Source organism: Phycodurus eques, chromosome 10, assembly GCF_024500275.1.
Source record: "Phycodurus eques isolate BA_2022a chromosome 10, UOR_Pequ_1.1, whole genome shotgun sequence".
Lineage (NCBI taxonomy): Eukaryota > Metazoa > Chordata > Actinopteri > Syngnathiformes > Syngnathidae > Phycodurus > Phycodurus eques.
In genome coordinates, this window is record NC_084534.1 from 2,940,521 (window position 1) to 2,957,041 (window position 16,521).

The 16,521-nt window shown below is 45.1% G+C and overlaps 1 protein-coding gene across 26 annotated transcripts in view; it reads left to right on the forward strand.

Moving 5' to 3' along the window:
* Positions 1 to 16,521, forward strand: part of nfasca (neurofascin homolog (chicken) a) — a 195,673-nt gene that overhangs the window by 124,950 nt on the left and 54,202 nt on the right. For 21 of the 26 annotated variants that reach the window (XR_009769281.1, XR_009769284.1, XR_009769285.1 and 18 more), the window contains 2 exons: positions 2,363 to 2,407; positions 4,573 to 4,674. Coding sequence is in view for 20 of the 26 variants with exons in the window: in XM_061686998.1 (XP_061542982.1) it covers positions 2,363 to 2,407; positions 4,573 to 4,674 (147 nt within the window). In the remaining 6 variants the exon portion in view is untranslated. The remainder of the gene's footprint in view (positions 1 to 2,362; positions 2,408 to 4,572; positions 4,675 to 16,521) is intronic. The other 5 variants (XM_061687001.1, XM_061687015.1, XM_061687017.1 and 2 more) reach the window with 1 other exon arrangement.

Below are 16,521 nucleotides of genomic sequence, written 5' to 3' on the forward strand. Positions count from 1 at the left end.
TAAAAGTGGAAGCAAATTCCACATGCGGAATAGACTGGCAGACACGTAAACACACACACACACACACACTCACACTCACTCACACGCATGCAGGTACACACTCACACAAAAGCCTTTGCTGTTGTATGTTGCATGCATATCATGCATGATACTAATACACACTAATTACATTGCATGTACTTTAACTTTCCTTTAACTTTGCATTTATATGATTAAACAAGATATTTTGTGTGCTTCGTCGAAAGTATTGTCGTAAAATTCAAAGTTGTGTGTACACCTGCTTTTAAACATTTGATACATTTACAGTGATGATTGTATGTTACTCCCATGAATAATATTCAGTATTTTCAGAAGATATACCGTATTTTCACGACCATAAGGTGCAGAAAAAAGGCGCAGTCTCAGTTACGGGGTCTATTTCTGTATTTAACACATACATAAGGTATTATTGGGCTCATTATTGGGCTCAGGCATGGTAAAACTTGTTGGGCTCAGGCATGGTAAAACGTATGATAGCCTGCATGCACACTAAAGCCTGCATGCACACTAAAACAATGTTTTTAAAAAGGCAGCGGGAGCAAAACTGAGTTTGGTTGTACTTTATTGAAGTATTTAACAATTAATAATACAATTATTTGTACTCACATTATTTTTTATCAAACACGCCAGGTTCCCTCTCGTCATTGTTGGAGTCAGTCTCGTTGCCGTGCGGCTCCTCAGAAATGATGCCGGCTTTTACGAAACAACAGTGCAGTGCAGTGCAAGCAGACACGTTAGCCCAAGCATCCACAATCCATTCACAAATTGTGGCGTAACTCGCCCGGCGCTGCCTCCTAGTCTTAGAAAAGCTGTGTTCGCCATCTGCCATCCATCGCTCCCACGCCGCTCGCAACTTCACTTTGAACGCGGTTGGAGTTCCTTCGTCAAGCCTCCCGGAATGATGGCAAGCTCTGAGTTATTGCACTCAGTCGAATGGTGACTGTAGAAAGGCTTCTCCCGGCTGTTCTTCAGAATCAGAATCAGAATCATCTTTATTTGCCAAGTATGTCCAAAACACACAAGGAATTTGTCTCCGGTAGTTGGAGCCGCTCTAGTACAACAGACAGTCAATTTACAGAACACTTTGGAGGCATAAAGACATTGACAAAAAAACAATTGTGCAAAAAGATGCAGAGTCCTCTAGCACTTAGAGCAGTTCGAATGACTAATATTGCAATAGTCCGGTGCAATGACCATTGTGCAAAGGGCGCTGAGACTTCAAGGAGTGTATGCGGTTTAAAGTGAAGAGTAGTGCAATCATCTGGGACAATGTTGGTTGTGCAAATGTTACAGATACTCCTCAATCAGTGTGCAAATGGGGCAGATGCTACTCTGGCATGAGTGGCCAGTATATGCAAATAGTGCAGCATGGCGAGACAACTACAGTGAGTGCACGAGTAATACATAATTGGCCCCACAGAAATGTGACAATGAACTCAAGTCAAAAAAATTGCCAGCTTGTTGTAATGGAATTATAGGAATTATCTTTGCTCATTAATCCATTGCTTGAGTTGGTCTTCCAACTCGGGCCGCCTCGCCTTGTTTCCCCGGAAACTCAGCTTCGTCTTCTTGACTTGGCGAAGCTCGTTTTCCTGCTTCCTCCACTTGCGAACCATGGATTCGTTGATCTTGAATTCTCTCGCGGGTGCTCGATTCCCATGTTCCCTCCGTGTAACTGATAGCTTGCAGTTTAAACTGTGCTTCGTAAGGGTGTCTCTTTGTAGGTGCCATTTTCAGGGGTCCTTAGCCAAACCGATGTTGTTTTGCACAATGCACATACTGGCGCTATATATCTACTGGGGACGTGCCTTTAGCGTCCTCCTTCACGCGCACCGTTCCCCCTTTGACGGCCGCCTTTCCTCTATACAAGCAGCGTGTCGGCAGGAAATGCTCCCAGTCAGTCAAGCGGAGCGCTCATCACACAACAACATTTATAGATTTTGGAACTCGCTGCACACATAAGGCGCGCCTCAGTATAAAGCGCCCAGTTCATTTTGTAGAAAATTTAAGACTTTTAAGTGCCCCTTATGGTCGTGAAAATACGGTACTTTATATATTGGAAGGGAAAAGAAAATCCTCTTTTGCACAGGGGCTTAAATGGGCAGTTGTTTAATGGTTGTTTGTGCAGATTATAGACAGGGCACAAGTATGAAACGTGTTTTCACATTCCTGGCAATAATTTGAAATCATCAATTCAAACGTGTCAAATGTAACTGTTTTTCAAACTAATGCCTAGTTAGATTTACTGTGCACCAAATACCTTCTGTTAATAACAACTAACCACTGTACACATTTCCTGGTCCTTGACCCCCCCCCCTTACAGAAGAAGCCTCCCTCAACCCCTCAGTTTCTAGTGCCTTGCCTCCAGGTAACATACAATTTCGATGGATTTTCTTCCCTTTCTTGTGTTTCATTACTGCTTTGCCTTATTTGATCTGCTTCACTATTCACATGCGCCTCTTTTATATTCTAATGATGATCAGTACTTCACATTCACAGATTTTGAAGTGACTGCATTCAGTACTATTTTTTTTTATAGGCATGCCCCCAGTTATTTTCAATTAGTCATTCAGTAGCACAATAAATCTTGTTTGCTCTTTGGTACAATAGTTTGACGTCATCAAGCTCTTTTGACTTTTGTTAGGAAGTGCACTGACTTTGTTCAAATCAGCTTATAAGTTTAAACATACAGTGGGTACGGAAAGTATTCAGAACCCTTTAATTTTTTCACTCTTTGTTATATTGCAGCCATTTGCTAAAATCATTTAAGTTTATTTTTGTCCTCATTAATGTACACACAGCACCCCATACTGAAATTTTTGCAGATTTATTAAAAAAGAAAAACTGAAATATCACAGAGCCATATATATATTCAGACCTTTTGCTCAGTATTTAGTAGAAGGACCCTTTTGAGCTAATAAAGCCATGAATCTTTTTGGGAATGATGCATGTTTTTCACACCTGGATTTGGGGATCCTCTGCCATTCCTCCTTGCAGATCCTCTCCAGTTCTGTCAGGTTGGATGGTGAATGTTGGTGGAGAGGCATTTTCAGGTCTCTCCAGAGATGCTCAATTGGGTTTAAGTCAGGGCTCTGGCTGGGCCATTCAAGAACAGTCACGGAGTTGTTCTGAAGCCACTCCTTCGTTATGTTAGCTGTGTGCTTAGGGTCATTGATTTGTTGGAAGGTGAACCTTCGGCCCAGTCTGAGGTCCTGAGCACTCTGGAGAAGGTTTTTGTCCAGGATATCCTTGTACTTGGGCCCATTCATCTTTCCTTTGATTGCAACCAGTCATCCTGTCCCTGCAGCCAAAAAACACCCCCACAGCATGATGCTGTCACTATCATGGTTCACTGTTTGGACTGTATTGGACAGGTGATGAGCAGTGCCTGGTTTTCTCCACACATACCGCTTACAATTAAGGCCAAAAAGTTCTATCTTGGTCTCATCAGACCAGATGAGAGTCCTTCAGGTGTCTGTTTTTAGCAAACTCCATACGCTCTTTCATGTGTCTTGCACTAAGGAGAGGCTTCCGTCTGGCCACTCCGCCATAAAGCCCCGACTGGTGGAGTGAGTGTCATAGCAAAGGGTCTGAATACTTATGGCTGTGTGATATTTCAGTTTTTATTTTTTAATAAATATGCAAACATTTCAACAATTCTGTTTTTTTCCCTGTCAATATGGGGTGTTGTGTGTACATTAATGAGGAAAAAAAAAGAATTTAAATCCATCCATTTTCTACCGCTTATCCGAGGTCGGGTCGTGGGGCAGTAGCTTTAGCAGGGACGCCCAGACTTCCCTCTCCCCGGCCACTTTATCCAGCTGTTCCGGGGGGATCCCGAGGTGTTCACGGGCCAGCCGAAGGATGTAGTCTCTCCAGCGTGTCCTGGGTCGTCCCCGGGGTCTCCTCCCGGTGGGACGTGCCCGGAACACCTCACCGGGGAGGCGTCCGGGAGGCAGATGCCCCAGCCACCTCATCTGGCTCCTCTCGATGTGGAGGAGCAGCAGCTCTACTCTTAGATCCTCCTGGATGACCGAGCTTCTCGCCCTATCTCTAAGGGAGATCCCGGACACCCTCATTTCGGCCGCTTGTATCCGGGATCTTGTTTTTTCGGTCACGACCCACAGCTCGTGACCATAGGTGAGGGTAGGAACATAGATCGACCGGTAAATTGAGAGCTTCGCCTTCCGGCTTAGCTCCTCCTTCTTTACCACAACGGATCGATACAAAGTCCGCATCACTGCAGACGCTGCACCGATCCACCTGTCGATCTCCTGTTCCATTCTTCACTCACCCGTGAACAAGACCCCGAGATACTTGAACTCCTCCACTTGGGGCAGGATCTCATCCCCGACCTGGAGAGGGCACGCCACCGTTTTCCGACTGAGGACCATGTTCTTAGATTGAATTTAAATGATTTTAGCAAATTGCTGCAATATCAGAGAGAGTGAAAAATTTAAGGGAATCTGAATACTTTCCGTACCCACTGTACAGTGCCTGTGAAATGTGTGTTAAGATCTTGTTTACTTGCAGACCGCCCAGATCCTCCAATGGATCTAGAACTGTCAGATCCAGCAGCCCGAAGCGTTCGCCTCACCTGGATCCCTGGAAATGACCACAGAAGCCCTGTGACAGGTCACTAAACACAAGCACACATGCACACACGCGCATGCACGCACACACACACAAAATTGTGAATAGGATGATGAAGAGGACTGTTTTGAAAACAAATTCTAATTAAATCAAGAAATGTATTTGTTATGGTCGGCACACAGCAGAAGGATGGATCACAAAGTAGACACCACAGATGACGATCTATCAAGCAGAATTTATTAAACCAAAAGAATACATGAATGTGAAGTACACGACCTAAATAGTGAAACCGTAAAACAACGACGACAGGAGCTCATCGTGAAAAACAATGAGTCGGAGGTATTACACGACCAAATAGAGGTGGACTGAGCCACGGTGGAAGGAAGGACTCCTAAACAAAACAACATAATCTACACAAGGTAGAAGCACGCATCACTTAAGTATTCATTTATTCATCTTCCGTAACTCATATCCTTACTAGGCTCACGGGCGTGCTGGAGCCTATCCCAGCTATCTTCTGGCAAGAGGCTGGGTACACCCTGAACTGGTCAGCAGCCAATCGCAGGGCATATAAACAAACAACCATTCACACTCACATTCACACCTATGGGCGGTACAGTGATCGACTGGTTAGCACATCCGCCGCACAGTTCTGAGGACCTGGGTTCGAATCCGGCCTCGCCTGTGTGGAGTTTGCATGTTCTCCCCGTACCCGCGTGGGTTTTCTCCGAGTACTCCGGTTTCCTCCCACATCACAAAAACATGCATGATAGGTTAATTGAAGACTCTAAATTGCCTGTAGTTAGTTGAGTTGTCCAAATTTTAGGTCACATTAATGGTGGAAAAGGTTTTTAAAATGATTTATCTTGGTCGATCAACACAAAAACCTGGCATTTGAACAGGGATGTGTATACTTCTTATAGCCGCTGCAGCCTTGTTCCTGTTTTTGTAATCTGCCTGGTGAGCCTACAGTGTTTTGCTGTCTAACAACTAGAAAGAATATAGTATAAAAGCATTCTTGGAGCTGAATTTGCCTTTTATAAATATTTTATTTTATAAAGATTGTATTTATTATCTTTTAGATTAAGGTGGCACCACAACTGGTTAGCACATCTGCCTCACAGTTCTGAGGACCAGGGTTAAAATCCCGGCCCCGCCTGTGTGGAGTTTGCATGTTCTCCCCGTGCCTGCGTGGGTTTTCTTCGGGTACTCCGGTTTCCTCTCACATCCCAAAAACATGCGTGGGAGGTTAAATGAAGACTCAAAATTGCCCGTAGTTGTGAATGTGAGCGTGGATGGTTGTTTGTTTGTATGTGCCCTGAGATTGAATGGCAACCAGTTCAGGTGGTTGCCATTCAGGTACCTTGCCTCTTGCCGGAAGATAGCTGGGATACGCTCCAGCACGTCCGTGACCCTAGTGAGGATAAGCGGAAAGGAAGATGAATGAATGAATGAATCTTTTAGATTAAGTGACATTGTTCAGCAATATCTGAATTTGCACATTCATCCTTGTGAGGATTAGCGGTACGGAAGATGAATGTATGAATATTTTATTTATTTTTATTTTAGTTGACATTCATGGTCTTATTTACAAAATAAATCAGAAGTTACTCACTAGTTACTTGATTAGTTTTTTCACTGAGTACTTTCTTACTCTGGCTCAAGTAAATATTTGGAGAACTACTTTTTACTCTTATTGAGTCATATTATTCTAAAGTAACAGGACTCGTACTTGAGTAAAATATTTGGCTACTCTACCAACCTCTTGAATACTGGTAACTGGCAATGCTAAACCACAACAATGGTGATTAGCAATATAACCCCCCCAACCCCTCAACAAATGAGCCCCTGGCTGTCTACCTGGTTTGGATGGGTGGAATGATTGGATCAAGGATCCAGGAGCGGGGGACCCATTCATGCTGCTCTGGACGATATCCGTTTCTCTTGACAAGATATTGTGGGGGTGGTTGCGCCTTCTGGAATCTAAAATAGACCTTACCATGTAAACTGGCTCCCCATTGGAGGACACCCTAACGGAGGACTCAGCGATCTAATGAAGACAGGCTTCAACAGAGCAACATGGAACGGTGGGTGAATTTTGAGCGTAAGTGGAAGCTTGGCAATGTGGTTAATGGCCAGGTCAATTTTAAAAGGACGGACGAAACAAAGACCAGACTTCCAAGTAACCTCCGCCAAATGAAGATCCTGTGTGGAAAACAAAACGTCCTGACCGGCACAGTAAGAAGGAGCTGGAATCCTGTGGCAGTCTGCAAACTGCCTTCTGCGGGTTGCCGTACTCCATATGTAGTTTATCAAATCTACGGCCTGCGGACAAGAACCGGCCCCTCATGGGGTCCAATCTGGCCGTGGGGCTGTAGAATACATTTACTGCTATTTTCAAGAAAGCCGTTGTTGCTAATTTTGTCAACTGGAGGACTCACATCACTTAAACGACATTCTACAAGATGGCGCCTACCAGTGTGGCCGCCTCGGTAACGCGCTCTCTATTATTGTCTTTGTTTTTGTGTTTTTCGTCCGTCTTTGGAGACCTTACACGACTCACTTACACAAGGGGAGACCTGCTAACCATCAAGGAGGCTACTCCGGACTTTCTGTCACCAACTTTCGAAAATCCGCTCAGTTTTTTCCCCGAGTTACTCACCGGAGCGGCGTCCGCGGTTTTCGGCACATGGATGCGGAAGCGGCGCCACAGAGGAAAACGAGCCGGCATTCAGGTGAAACTCTGCAAGAGAGGACACAGATTGGCGTTCCCGTCGATCCACCTCGCGAATGTACGCTCCCTACCCAACAAAATGGATGAGCTTCATCTTCTGTTAAAGACCAGTAAAGACTTCGGACGTTCCGCGGCCATGTGCTTCACGGAGACCTGGCTTTGCGACGCTGTACCCGATGGCGCCGTCACACTTCCCGGCTTCAACATTCATCGAGCGGACCGCGACATGGAATCATCGGGAAAAACGAAGGGCGGCGGGATATGCCTCCATATAAACGAAAAATGGTGTACGGACGTCACGGTGCTCAGCACACACTGCAGCCCGCATTTGGAGTCGCTGTTTCTGAACTGTAAACCATTTTACTCGCCACGTGAGTTTGCATCGTTTATACTGGCTGGAGTCTATATTACACCGCAAGCTAACACGAGCGCCGCATTGCTAACGCTCGCCGAACAAGTCAACGAAATTGAAAAAAAACACCCTGACTCACCCCTCATTATTCTCGGGGACTTTAACAAAGCTAAACTCAACCACGAACTCCCTAAATACAAGCAGCACATCGACTGTCCTACCAGGGAAAATAATACTTTAGACCACTGCTACACTACGGTAAAAAACGCATACCGTGCTATACCTCGTGCAGCCCTGGGCTCGTCTGATCACTGCTTAATTCACTTAATACCGACGTACAAGCAAGAACTTAAATGTGCGAAGCCTACAGTGAAAACAGTCAAAAAGTGGACCAATGAAGCAAAGATGGAACTTCAAAGCTGTTTAGACTGCACAGACTGGAGTGTATTTGAAAATTCAGCCGGCAGCCTGGATGAATATACGGACACTGTCACATCCTATATCAGTTTCTGTGAAGAGGTTTGTGTACCAACAAAATCATTTCGGACATTCAACAACAACAAGCCGTGGTTCACTGCTAAACTTAAGCAGCTTCGCCAAGCTAAGGAAGATGCATATCAGAGCGGGGACAGGGCCCTGTATAATCGAGCTAGAAACCAGCTTACTAAAGAAATTAACATTGCAAAGAGGATCTATGCAGCAAAGTTGGAAAAACAGTTTAGCGCGAACGACTCGAAATCAGTCTGGCGTGCATTCCAATCGCTGACTAATTACAAGCGACGATCCCCCCAAGCTGAGAACAATAGCACACTAGCCAACGACTTGAATACCTTCTATTGCAGATTTGAAAAGGACAGTTTCACTCCACACACCCACCCGGCCACACCCGCGACCACAACCACACCTCTGACTTCTGCGTTAACCATCCATGAACAGGATGTGAGACGCATCTTCAAACAACAGAAGATTAACAAAGCAACAGGACCGGACCATGTGTCCCCATCCTGCCTCAAAGTCTGCGCGGACCAGCTCGCTCCAGTCTTCACTCAGATCTTTAACAGATCTTTGGAAATGTGCGAAGTTCCATCCTGCTTCAAACGCTCCACCATCATTCCAGTCCCCAAGAAACCTGCAATCTCTGGTCTGAATGACTACAGGCCTGTCGCTTTGACATCTGTGGTCATGAAGTCCTTTGAACGTCTCGTGCTGGACCACCTCAAGAGTGTCACAGGTCCCCTGCTGGACCCCCTGCAGTTTGCCTACCAAGCGAACAGGTCTGCGGATGATGCAGTCAACATGGGACTGCACTTCATCCTAGAACACCTCGACAGTGCAGGGACCTACGCGAGGATCCTGTTCGTGGACTTCAGCTCAGCGTTCAACACCATCATCCCTGAACTCCTTTCAACCAAGCTTCTCCAGCTCAGCGTCTCACCTGCCATCTGCCAGTGGATTTACAGCTTTCTGACGGGCAGGACACAGCAGGTCAGGCTGGGGGAGGCCACCTCATCCACACGCAGCATCAGCACTGGGGCGCCCCAAGGTTGTGTCCTCTCTCCGCTGCTCTTCTCTCTCTACACGAACGACTGCACCTCAGCGAACCCGACTGTCAAGCTCCTGAAGTTTGCAGATGACACCACTGTCATCGGCCTCATCAAGGACGGTGACGAGTCTGCATATCGACAGGAAGCGGAGCGGCTGGAGCTGTGGTGCGGGCGACACAACCTGGAGCTGAACACGCTCAAGACGGTAGAGATGATCGTGGATTTCAGGAGGCATCCTTCGCCACAGCTGCCCCTCACGTTGTCCAGCTGCCTTGTGTCAACTGTCGAGACCTTCAAGTTCCTGGGAATTACAATCTCTCAGGACCTGAAGTGGGCGAACAACATCAACTCCGTCCTCAAAAAGGCCCAGCAGAGGATGTACTTCCTGCGGCTTCTGAGAAAGCACGGCCTGCCACCGGAGCTGCTGAGACAGTTCTACACAGCGGTCATCGAATCGGTCCTGTGTTCTTCCATCACAGTCTGGTTTGGTGCTGCTACAAAAAAGGACAAACTCCGACTGCAACGGACAATCAAAACTGCTGAAAGGATTGTCGGTACCCCCCTACCCACCATTGAGGACTTGCACGCTGCCAGAACTAAGACAAGGGCGTGCAAAATCCTCTCGGACCGTCTGCACCCCGGTCACCGGCTCTTCCAGCTCCTTCCCTCAGGTAGGCGCTACCGATCAACGCAAACTAGAACTAGTAGACATTCCAACAGCTTCTTCCCTCTTGCGATCAACTTCTTAAACACCTAACCTATAATTCCATTACAACAAGCTGGCAATTTTTTGACTTGAGTTCGTTGTCACATTTCTGTGGGGCCAATTATGTATTACTCGTGCACTCACTGTAGTTGTCTCGCCATGCTGCACTATTTGCATATACTGACCACTCATGCCAGAGTAGCATCTGCTCCATTTGCACACTGATTGAGGAGTATCTGTAACATTTGCACAACCAACATTGTCCCAGATGATCGCACTACTCGTCACTTGAAACCGCATACACTCCTTGAAGTCTCAGCGCCCTTTGTACAATGGTCATTGCACCGGACTATTGCAATATTAGTCGTTCGAACTGCTCTAAGTGCTAGAGGACTCTGCATCTTTTTGCACAATTGTTTTTTGTCAATGTCTTTATGTCCCCAAAGTGTTCTGTAAATTGACTGTTTGTTGTACTAGAGCGGCTCCAACTACCGGAGACAAATTCCTTGTGTGTTTTTGGACATACTTGGCAAATAAAGATGATTCTGATTCTGATTGACACTTATTAAGGCTAAAGGCTGAAATGTTTCAAGAGCACACAAATATAAATTGCTGTGTCACCTTTGCACTACAGTTCTGTGAAAATAAAAGGTGGGTAGAGTAGCCAAATAGTGTACATAAGTAAGAGTACTGTTACTTAAAGTAAAGTAAGAAGTAGTCCTCCAAAAATTACTTAAGAGTAAAAAGTACACAGTACTCAAGTGCTGAGTAAATAGTGAGTAACTTCTGATTTCTTTTTAACCACAGCATGAACATCAATTTTAAAAAAAATTACAAAATTAAATGTGAATGTGCAAATTCTGATGTTGCGGTGTGTGTGTCAAAACATCTGCACTGTGTTTTATAAAGTTATAAGTGAGTTTAAATATCCACGTTTGGGCAGACAGTGCCAGACAAATACTACAATACATGAAAGCTGTTGTTTTTGTTCATCTAAATGTAAACAAGAGTAGCACGGTGTTGCCTTCATGGTAACGACGACCTTCCCCAACATGGCCGCCACGTAGCCACGAGAATCCGCCGGGCTCGCTTATCTAGTGTTAATACCAATGCACGGGAAGAAGATAGAAGACGTGTGAGGTCATGTGACTTTCTTGGGTCGTTTGATTGGTGAACTAGTCACTGGCGCTTAAACTGGATTGGCGCAAACAACGCCCGATGCGTAAATCGAAGTCGTAGTCTCGTGCACTAAATAGTTGATAAATAAGCAATAATTGATCAATAAAAGTAGCGAGCGACATTTAAATCATTATAATGGAGTAAAAGTACCGTTTCTTCTTTACAGCGGAAGCGGCAGAAGTGTTTTTTCTGGTCTCGTTAACTCCTGTGACAGGCGGAACCTCAGGCCAAAGCGCTCCCATATTTGTCCGCCCCGGAGTAATATTCCCAATTACATCTGTGTGTGGCTAATGCAGCCCAATGGGGGGCACAAGCCAGTGCACACTGTCGGCTGGTCCCAAGCCCAGATAAATGCAGAGGGTTGCGTCAGGAAGGGCACTTAAAACTTTGGCAAACAAATATGAGCGTTCATCCAATCTTTACAGTTCTGTCAGTTTGGATGATGAATGTTGGTGGACAGGCATTTTCAGGTCTCTGCATTCATTCCTTCCATTTAAGGATTACGGAGGCCACTATGCTCTTCGGAACCTTAAGTGCAGCAGAATTTCTTTTGTAACTTTGGCCAGATCTATGCCTTGCCACAATTCTGTTTCTGAACTCTTCAGGCAGTTCCTTTGAACTTGTGATACTCATTTGCTCTGACATGCACTGAGAGGTGTAAGGTCTTATATAGACACGTGTGTGGCTTTCTAATCAAGTCCAATCAGTATAATCAAACACAGCTGGACTCCAATGAACCATCTCAAGGATGATCAGAAGAAATGGACAGCACCTGAGTTAAATATATTAGTGTCACAGCAAAGGCTCTGAATACTTATGGCTGTGTGATATTTCAGTTTTTCTTTTTTAATAAATCTGCAAAACTGTCAACAATTCCATTTTTTTCCCTGTCAATATGGGGTGCTGTGTGTACATTAATGAGAAAAAAAGCTGGTGGAAGTGAGTGTTGCGTGGCTTTTCTGGTAGGAACATGGAGAAGGAGACATGGTGGTGGAACCTCAAAGTACAGGAAATCATAAATGGAAAAAGGTTAGCGAAGAAGAAGTGGGACACTGAAAGGACTGAGGAGAGGAGAAGGCAATACATGGAGATGCGACGTAGGGCGAAGGTAGAGGTGGCAAAGGCCAAACAAGAGACATATGATGACATGTATGCCAGGTTGGACACTAAAGGAGGAGAAAAAGATCTATACAGGTTGGCTAGACAGAGGGATGGAGATGGGAAGGATGTGCAGCAGGTTAGGGTGATTAAGGACAGAGATAGAAATGTGTTGACTGGTGCCAGCAGTGTGTTGGATAGATGGAAAGAATACTTTGAGGAGTTGATGAATGAGGAAAATCAAAGAGAAAGTAGAGTAGAAGAGAGTGTGGTGGACCAGGAAGTAGCAATGATTAGTCAGGGGTAATTTAGAAAGGCTCTAAAGAGGATGAAAATTTCAAAGGCAATTGGTCCTGATGACATACCTGTGGAGGTATGGAAGCATCTAGGAGAGGTGGCTGTAGAGATTTTGACCAACTTATTAAACAAAATTCTACTGAATGGAGGAAATGTGTGCTGGTGCCCATTTTTAAGAACAAAGGTGATGTGCAGAGCTGTGGTAACTATAGAGGAATAAAGTACATGAGCCACACAATGAAGTTATGGGAAAGAGTAGTGGAGTATGTAAGTATGTTAGAATAGTACAGGACATGTATGAGGGCAGCAGAACAGTCTTGAGGTGTGCTGTAGGTGTTACAGAGGAGTTTAAGGTAGAGGTGGGACTGCATGAGCCCCTTCGTGTTTGCAGTGGTGATGGATAGGCTGACAGATGAGGTTAGATCGGAGTCCCTGTGCACCATGATGTTCGCAGATGGCATTGTGATCTGGAGTGAAAGCGGGCAGGAGGTGGAGGAACAGTTAGAAAGGTGGAGGCATGCACTGGAAAGAAGAGGAAGGAAGATTAGCCGAATTAAGACAGAATATATGTGCATGAATGAGAGGGGTGGAGGGGGAAGAGTGAGGCTCCAGGGAGAAGAGATAGCAAGGGTGGAGGACTCGAATTACTTGAGGTCAACAGTCCAGAGCAATGGTGAGTGTGTTCAAGAAGTGAAGAAACGAGTGCAAGCAGGTTGGAATGGGTGGGGGAAGGTGTCTGGTGTGTTATGTGACAGAAGAGTCTCTGCGAGGATGAAGGGCAAAGTTTATAAAACAGTGGTGAGGCCAGCCATGATGTACGGATTAGAGATAGTGGCATTGAAGAGACAACAGAAAGCAGAGCTGGAGGTGGCGGAAATTAAGATGTTGAGGTTCACTCTGGGAGTTACCAGGTTGGATAAAATCAGAAATGAGCTCATCAGAGGGATGGCCAAGGTTAGATGTTTTGGAGACAAAGTTAGAGAGCGCAAACTTCGATGGTTTGGACACGTCCAGAGGAGAGAGAGTCAGTATATTGGTAGAAGGATGATGAGGATGGAGCTGCCAGGCAAGAGAGCTCGAGGATGACCAAACAGAAGGTTGATAGATGTAGTGAGGGAAGACATGAGAGCAATTGGTCTTAGAGAGGAGGATGCAGGCTCAGGCGTGACACGCCACAGCGTGTCAAAAGGATGACACGCCACAGCGTGTCAAAAGGATGACATGCTGTGGCGACCCCTGATGGGACAAACCGAAAGGAAAAGAAGAAGAACATCTGAGTGTGGATGGTGGATGTGTTGAATGGATCTAGCTGCCAGTGTTCAAGGAGTACGAAACATGACACTATGACATCAGCGACATCATTTGCATGTATAGATGCTATATTTCCTCCGGCAGTTGTAAACATTGAATGCAACGTAATGTTACGTACCTTATCTAATAGGTCCGCCGTCGACACCGGGGCTGAGGGCAAAATGTGCGCCGCAGATTGTAAACATGCAAACAATAAGGCAAAGGTGGGTACATGTCGAGAATTCCAATGGGCTATATATCTTATTAAACTAATGCTTCTTCTCGAGCCAATTCAGTCCACTTATGCGTTCCAGTGATGGTAGTTTGCGACCCAAGAAGAAACTAAGGAGGACACAGAGCCAGTTATGAACCAAAGCCAATCGCCAGTCGAGCTAAGGTAGTCATCACGACTTAAACTTAAAAAAGTCAGTCAGCACTCAGCAAGCAGTGCGATTGTTAAAAAAAAATAAATAAAATAAAATGTGTGTGTCTGTTCAGTGGCGCTCCTAGCTTGAATGGCACCTTGTGCTAGACACCCCCCCCCCCAACCCCCTTGGGTCTAAAGTATTGTTTGTTTGTGCAGATTATTTTCTGTACAAAAGAAATTGTTGTGGTATATTAAAATTAATTTGATATTTGGAAATATAGACGATGAGCAGCCAAGAAGCAGCTGTACAACAACAAAAAAGTGGCCACTGGAACCATGTGACGGTACGTCAAAAGCATGTCTTTTTATACAGTCATGGCTTGCAATAATAGCACCCCAGGGTTGCCAATATCTTTTAGCACGACTATACGTATTATGTATTCATATATGTTTCAGTGACACCGTACACGGTTTTACATAGTATGCAGAGATTTAGTTTTGTTGCTGGCGGTTGAGGTCCTGATGGCCGTTGGAAAAATAGTTGGCACCGCATCTGGTTTCAGCCTCTACCTCTTTATCCAATGCTTTCTCATAAGTCTTTTTCAAAACAAGCCAGTTCGAAGTGATCAGCACAGTTTGGAATGCTTGATATAGGCTTGCTATTGGCATCCATAGCCGACCACGTTTCTTCCCCTGTTGATTGACTTTCCATATCCACTGGTCACGGATACCTTTTTCACTTGGAAAGCCAAAGAAAAGCTCTTGTCACTGCCTGAACCATTTGTCAACCAAATGCCACACAATAAACCATTGTGACATCGCTAAATCATAGGACAGCAAATATACAAGGACGGGAACAATAGCACATAAAGCTGAATGAACAGGCTGTTTGGCTCGTGTGACGTCACAGTGATAGCCGAAGACCGGAAGGCGCTGGATGCAAAAAGCAGAAGGCGCATTCTGCATCATATTTATCTATTTAACTCTATTCTATAACCACTTCAAAATAGCAGATGTGGTTTGTAAAGGGGTTCTAGAGTTATCAAGATTTTTAACATCTTTGTCCTCTGACCTTTAAGCTGTTGTCCTCCAATTTTTTTCAGGAATTTCTTAAATAAATGCGAGATTTGACACCGGCCTGTAATTGCAAGACGCTCAGGGTCGAGGTTGGGCCTTTTGATAATGGCTGTCTTGAAAGCTGCAGGTACAGCACCGGAGGAGAGTGATACATTTATAATATTTAAGATTGATTAAAAACAGCTCTTTAACGAGTTTCCCAGCAAGGGGGTCAAGCAAACATGTCTGTTTTGTCGCACTAACAAATTTTGTGAGTCTGTCAAGAGATACTTCCTCAAAATGAGAGAGGGTAGCTGGATGGGTATCCGCAATGGTGCCCATATTAATCTCATTGATCAAAGAATTCAACCGGGCTTGAGGCACTGTGTCTTTAACAGCTTCTCAGTGCCAGCTGTTTCAGAGCATTTCGGCTGCTCTTTCAATATTGTTCTCGGGCTATGTAAACATGGAACCTAGCAAAAAAAAAAAAGATTCTCCTCTTTCATCAGAATTCTCTGATTTTATTTGACAAGAGTATTCGTCAGCGACACTGAATGAGTTAATCTCATTCCTAATAATTTCTTTTAGTAAAACAATTGCATCATCTGAAAAGTAGGGGCTGTTGGAAGTAGGCTGCTTTTGGGTTAGCATTGCTACTGTATCAAATAAGTATTTAGTGTTATTTTTATTAAGACTAATTATTGGGAAAATAGGCAGCACGGTGGACGACTGGTTAGAGCGTCAGCCTCACAGTTCTGAGGACCGGGGTTCAATCCCCGGCCCCGAATGTGTGGAGTTTGCATGTTCTCCCCGTGCCTGCGTGGGTTTTATCCGGGCACTCCGGTTTCCTCCCACATCCCAAAAACATGCAATAATTGGAGACTCTAAATTGCCCGTAGGTGTGACTGTGAGTGCGAATGGTTGTCTGTTTGTATGTGCCCTGCGATTGGCTGGCAACCAGTTCAGGGTGTACCCCGCCTACTGGCCAATGATAGCTGGGATAGGCTCCAGCACGCCCACAACCCTAGTGAGGAGAAGCGGCTCAGAAAATGGATGGATGGATTGGAAAAATAATTACTTTTAGCTGAAATGAGTGCTTGTTTGTATTTCAGTAAAACTACGCCGCGATGCCTGACGGAAAACCTCAAGTTTAGTCGCATGTCTTTTGCGCTCATGCTTGTTTTAGTTCTCTGGTTTCATCTGTGAACCAATAAGTAAATTTCTTAGGACACGTTTTAAGTCTGAATGGTGCCAGTGTGTTGGGAG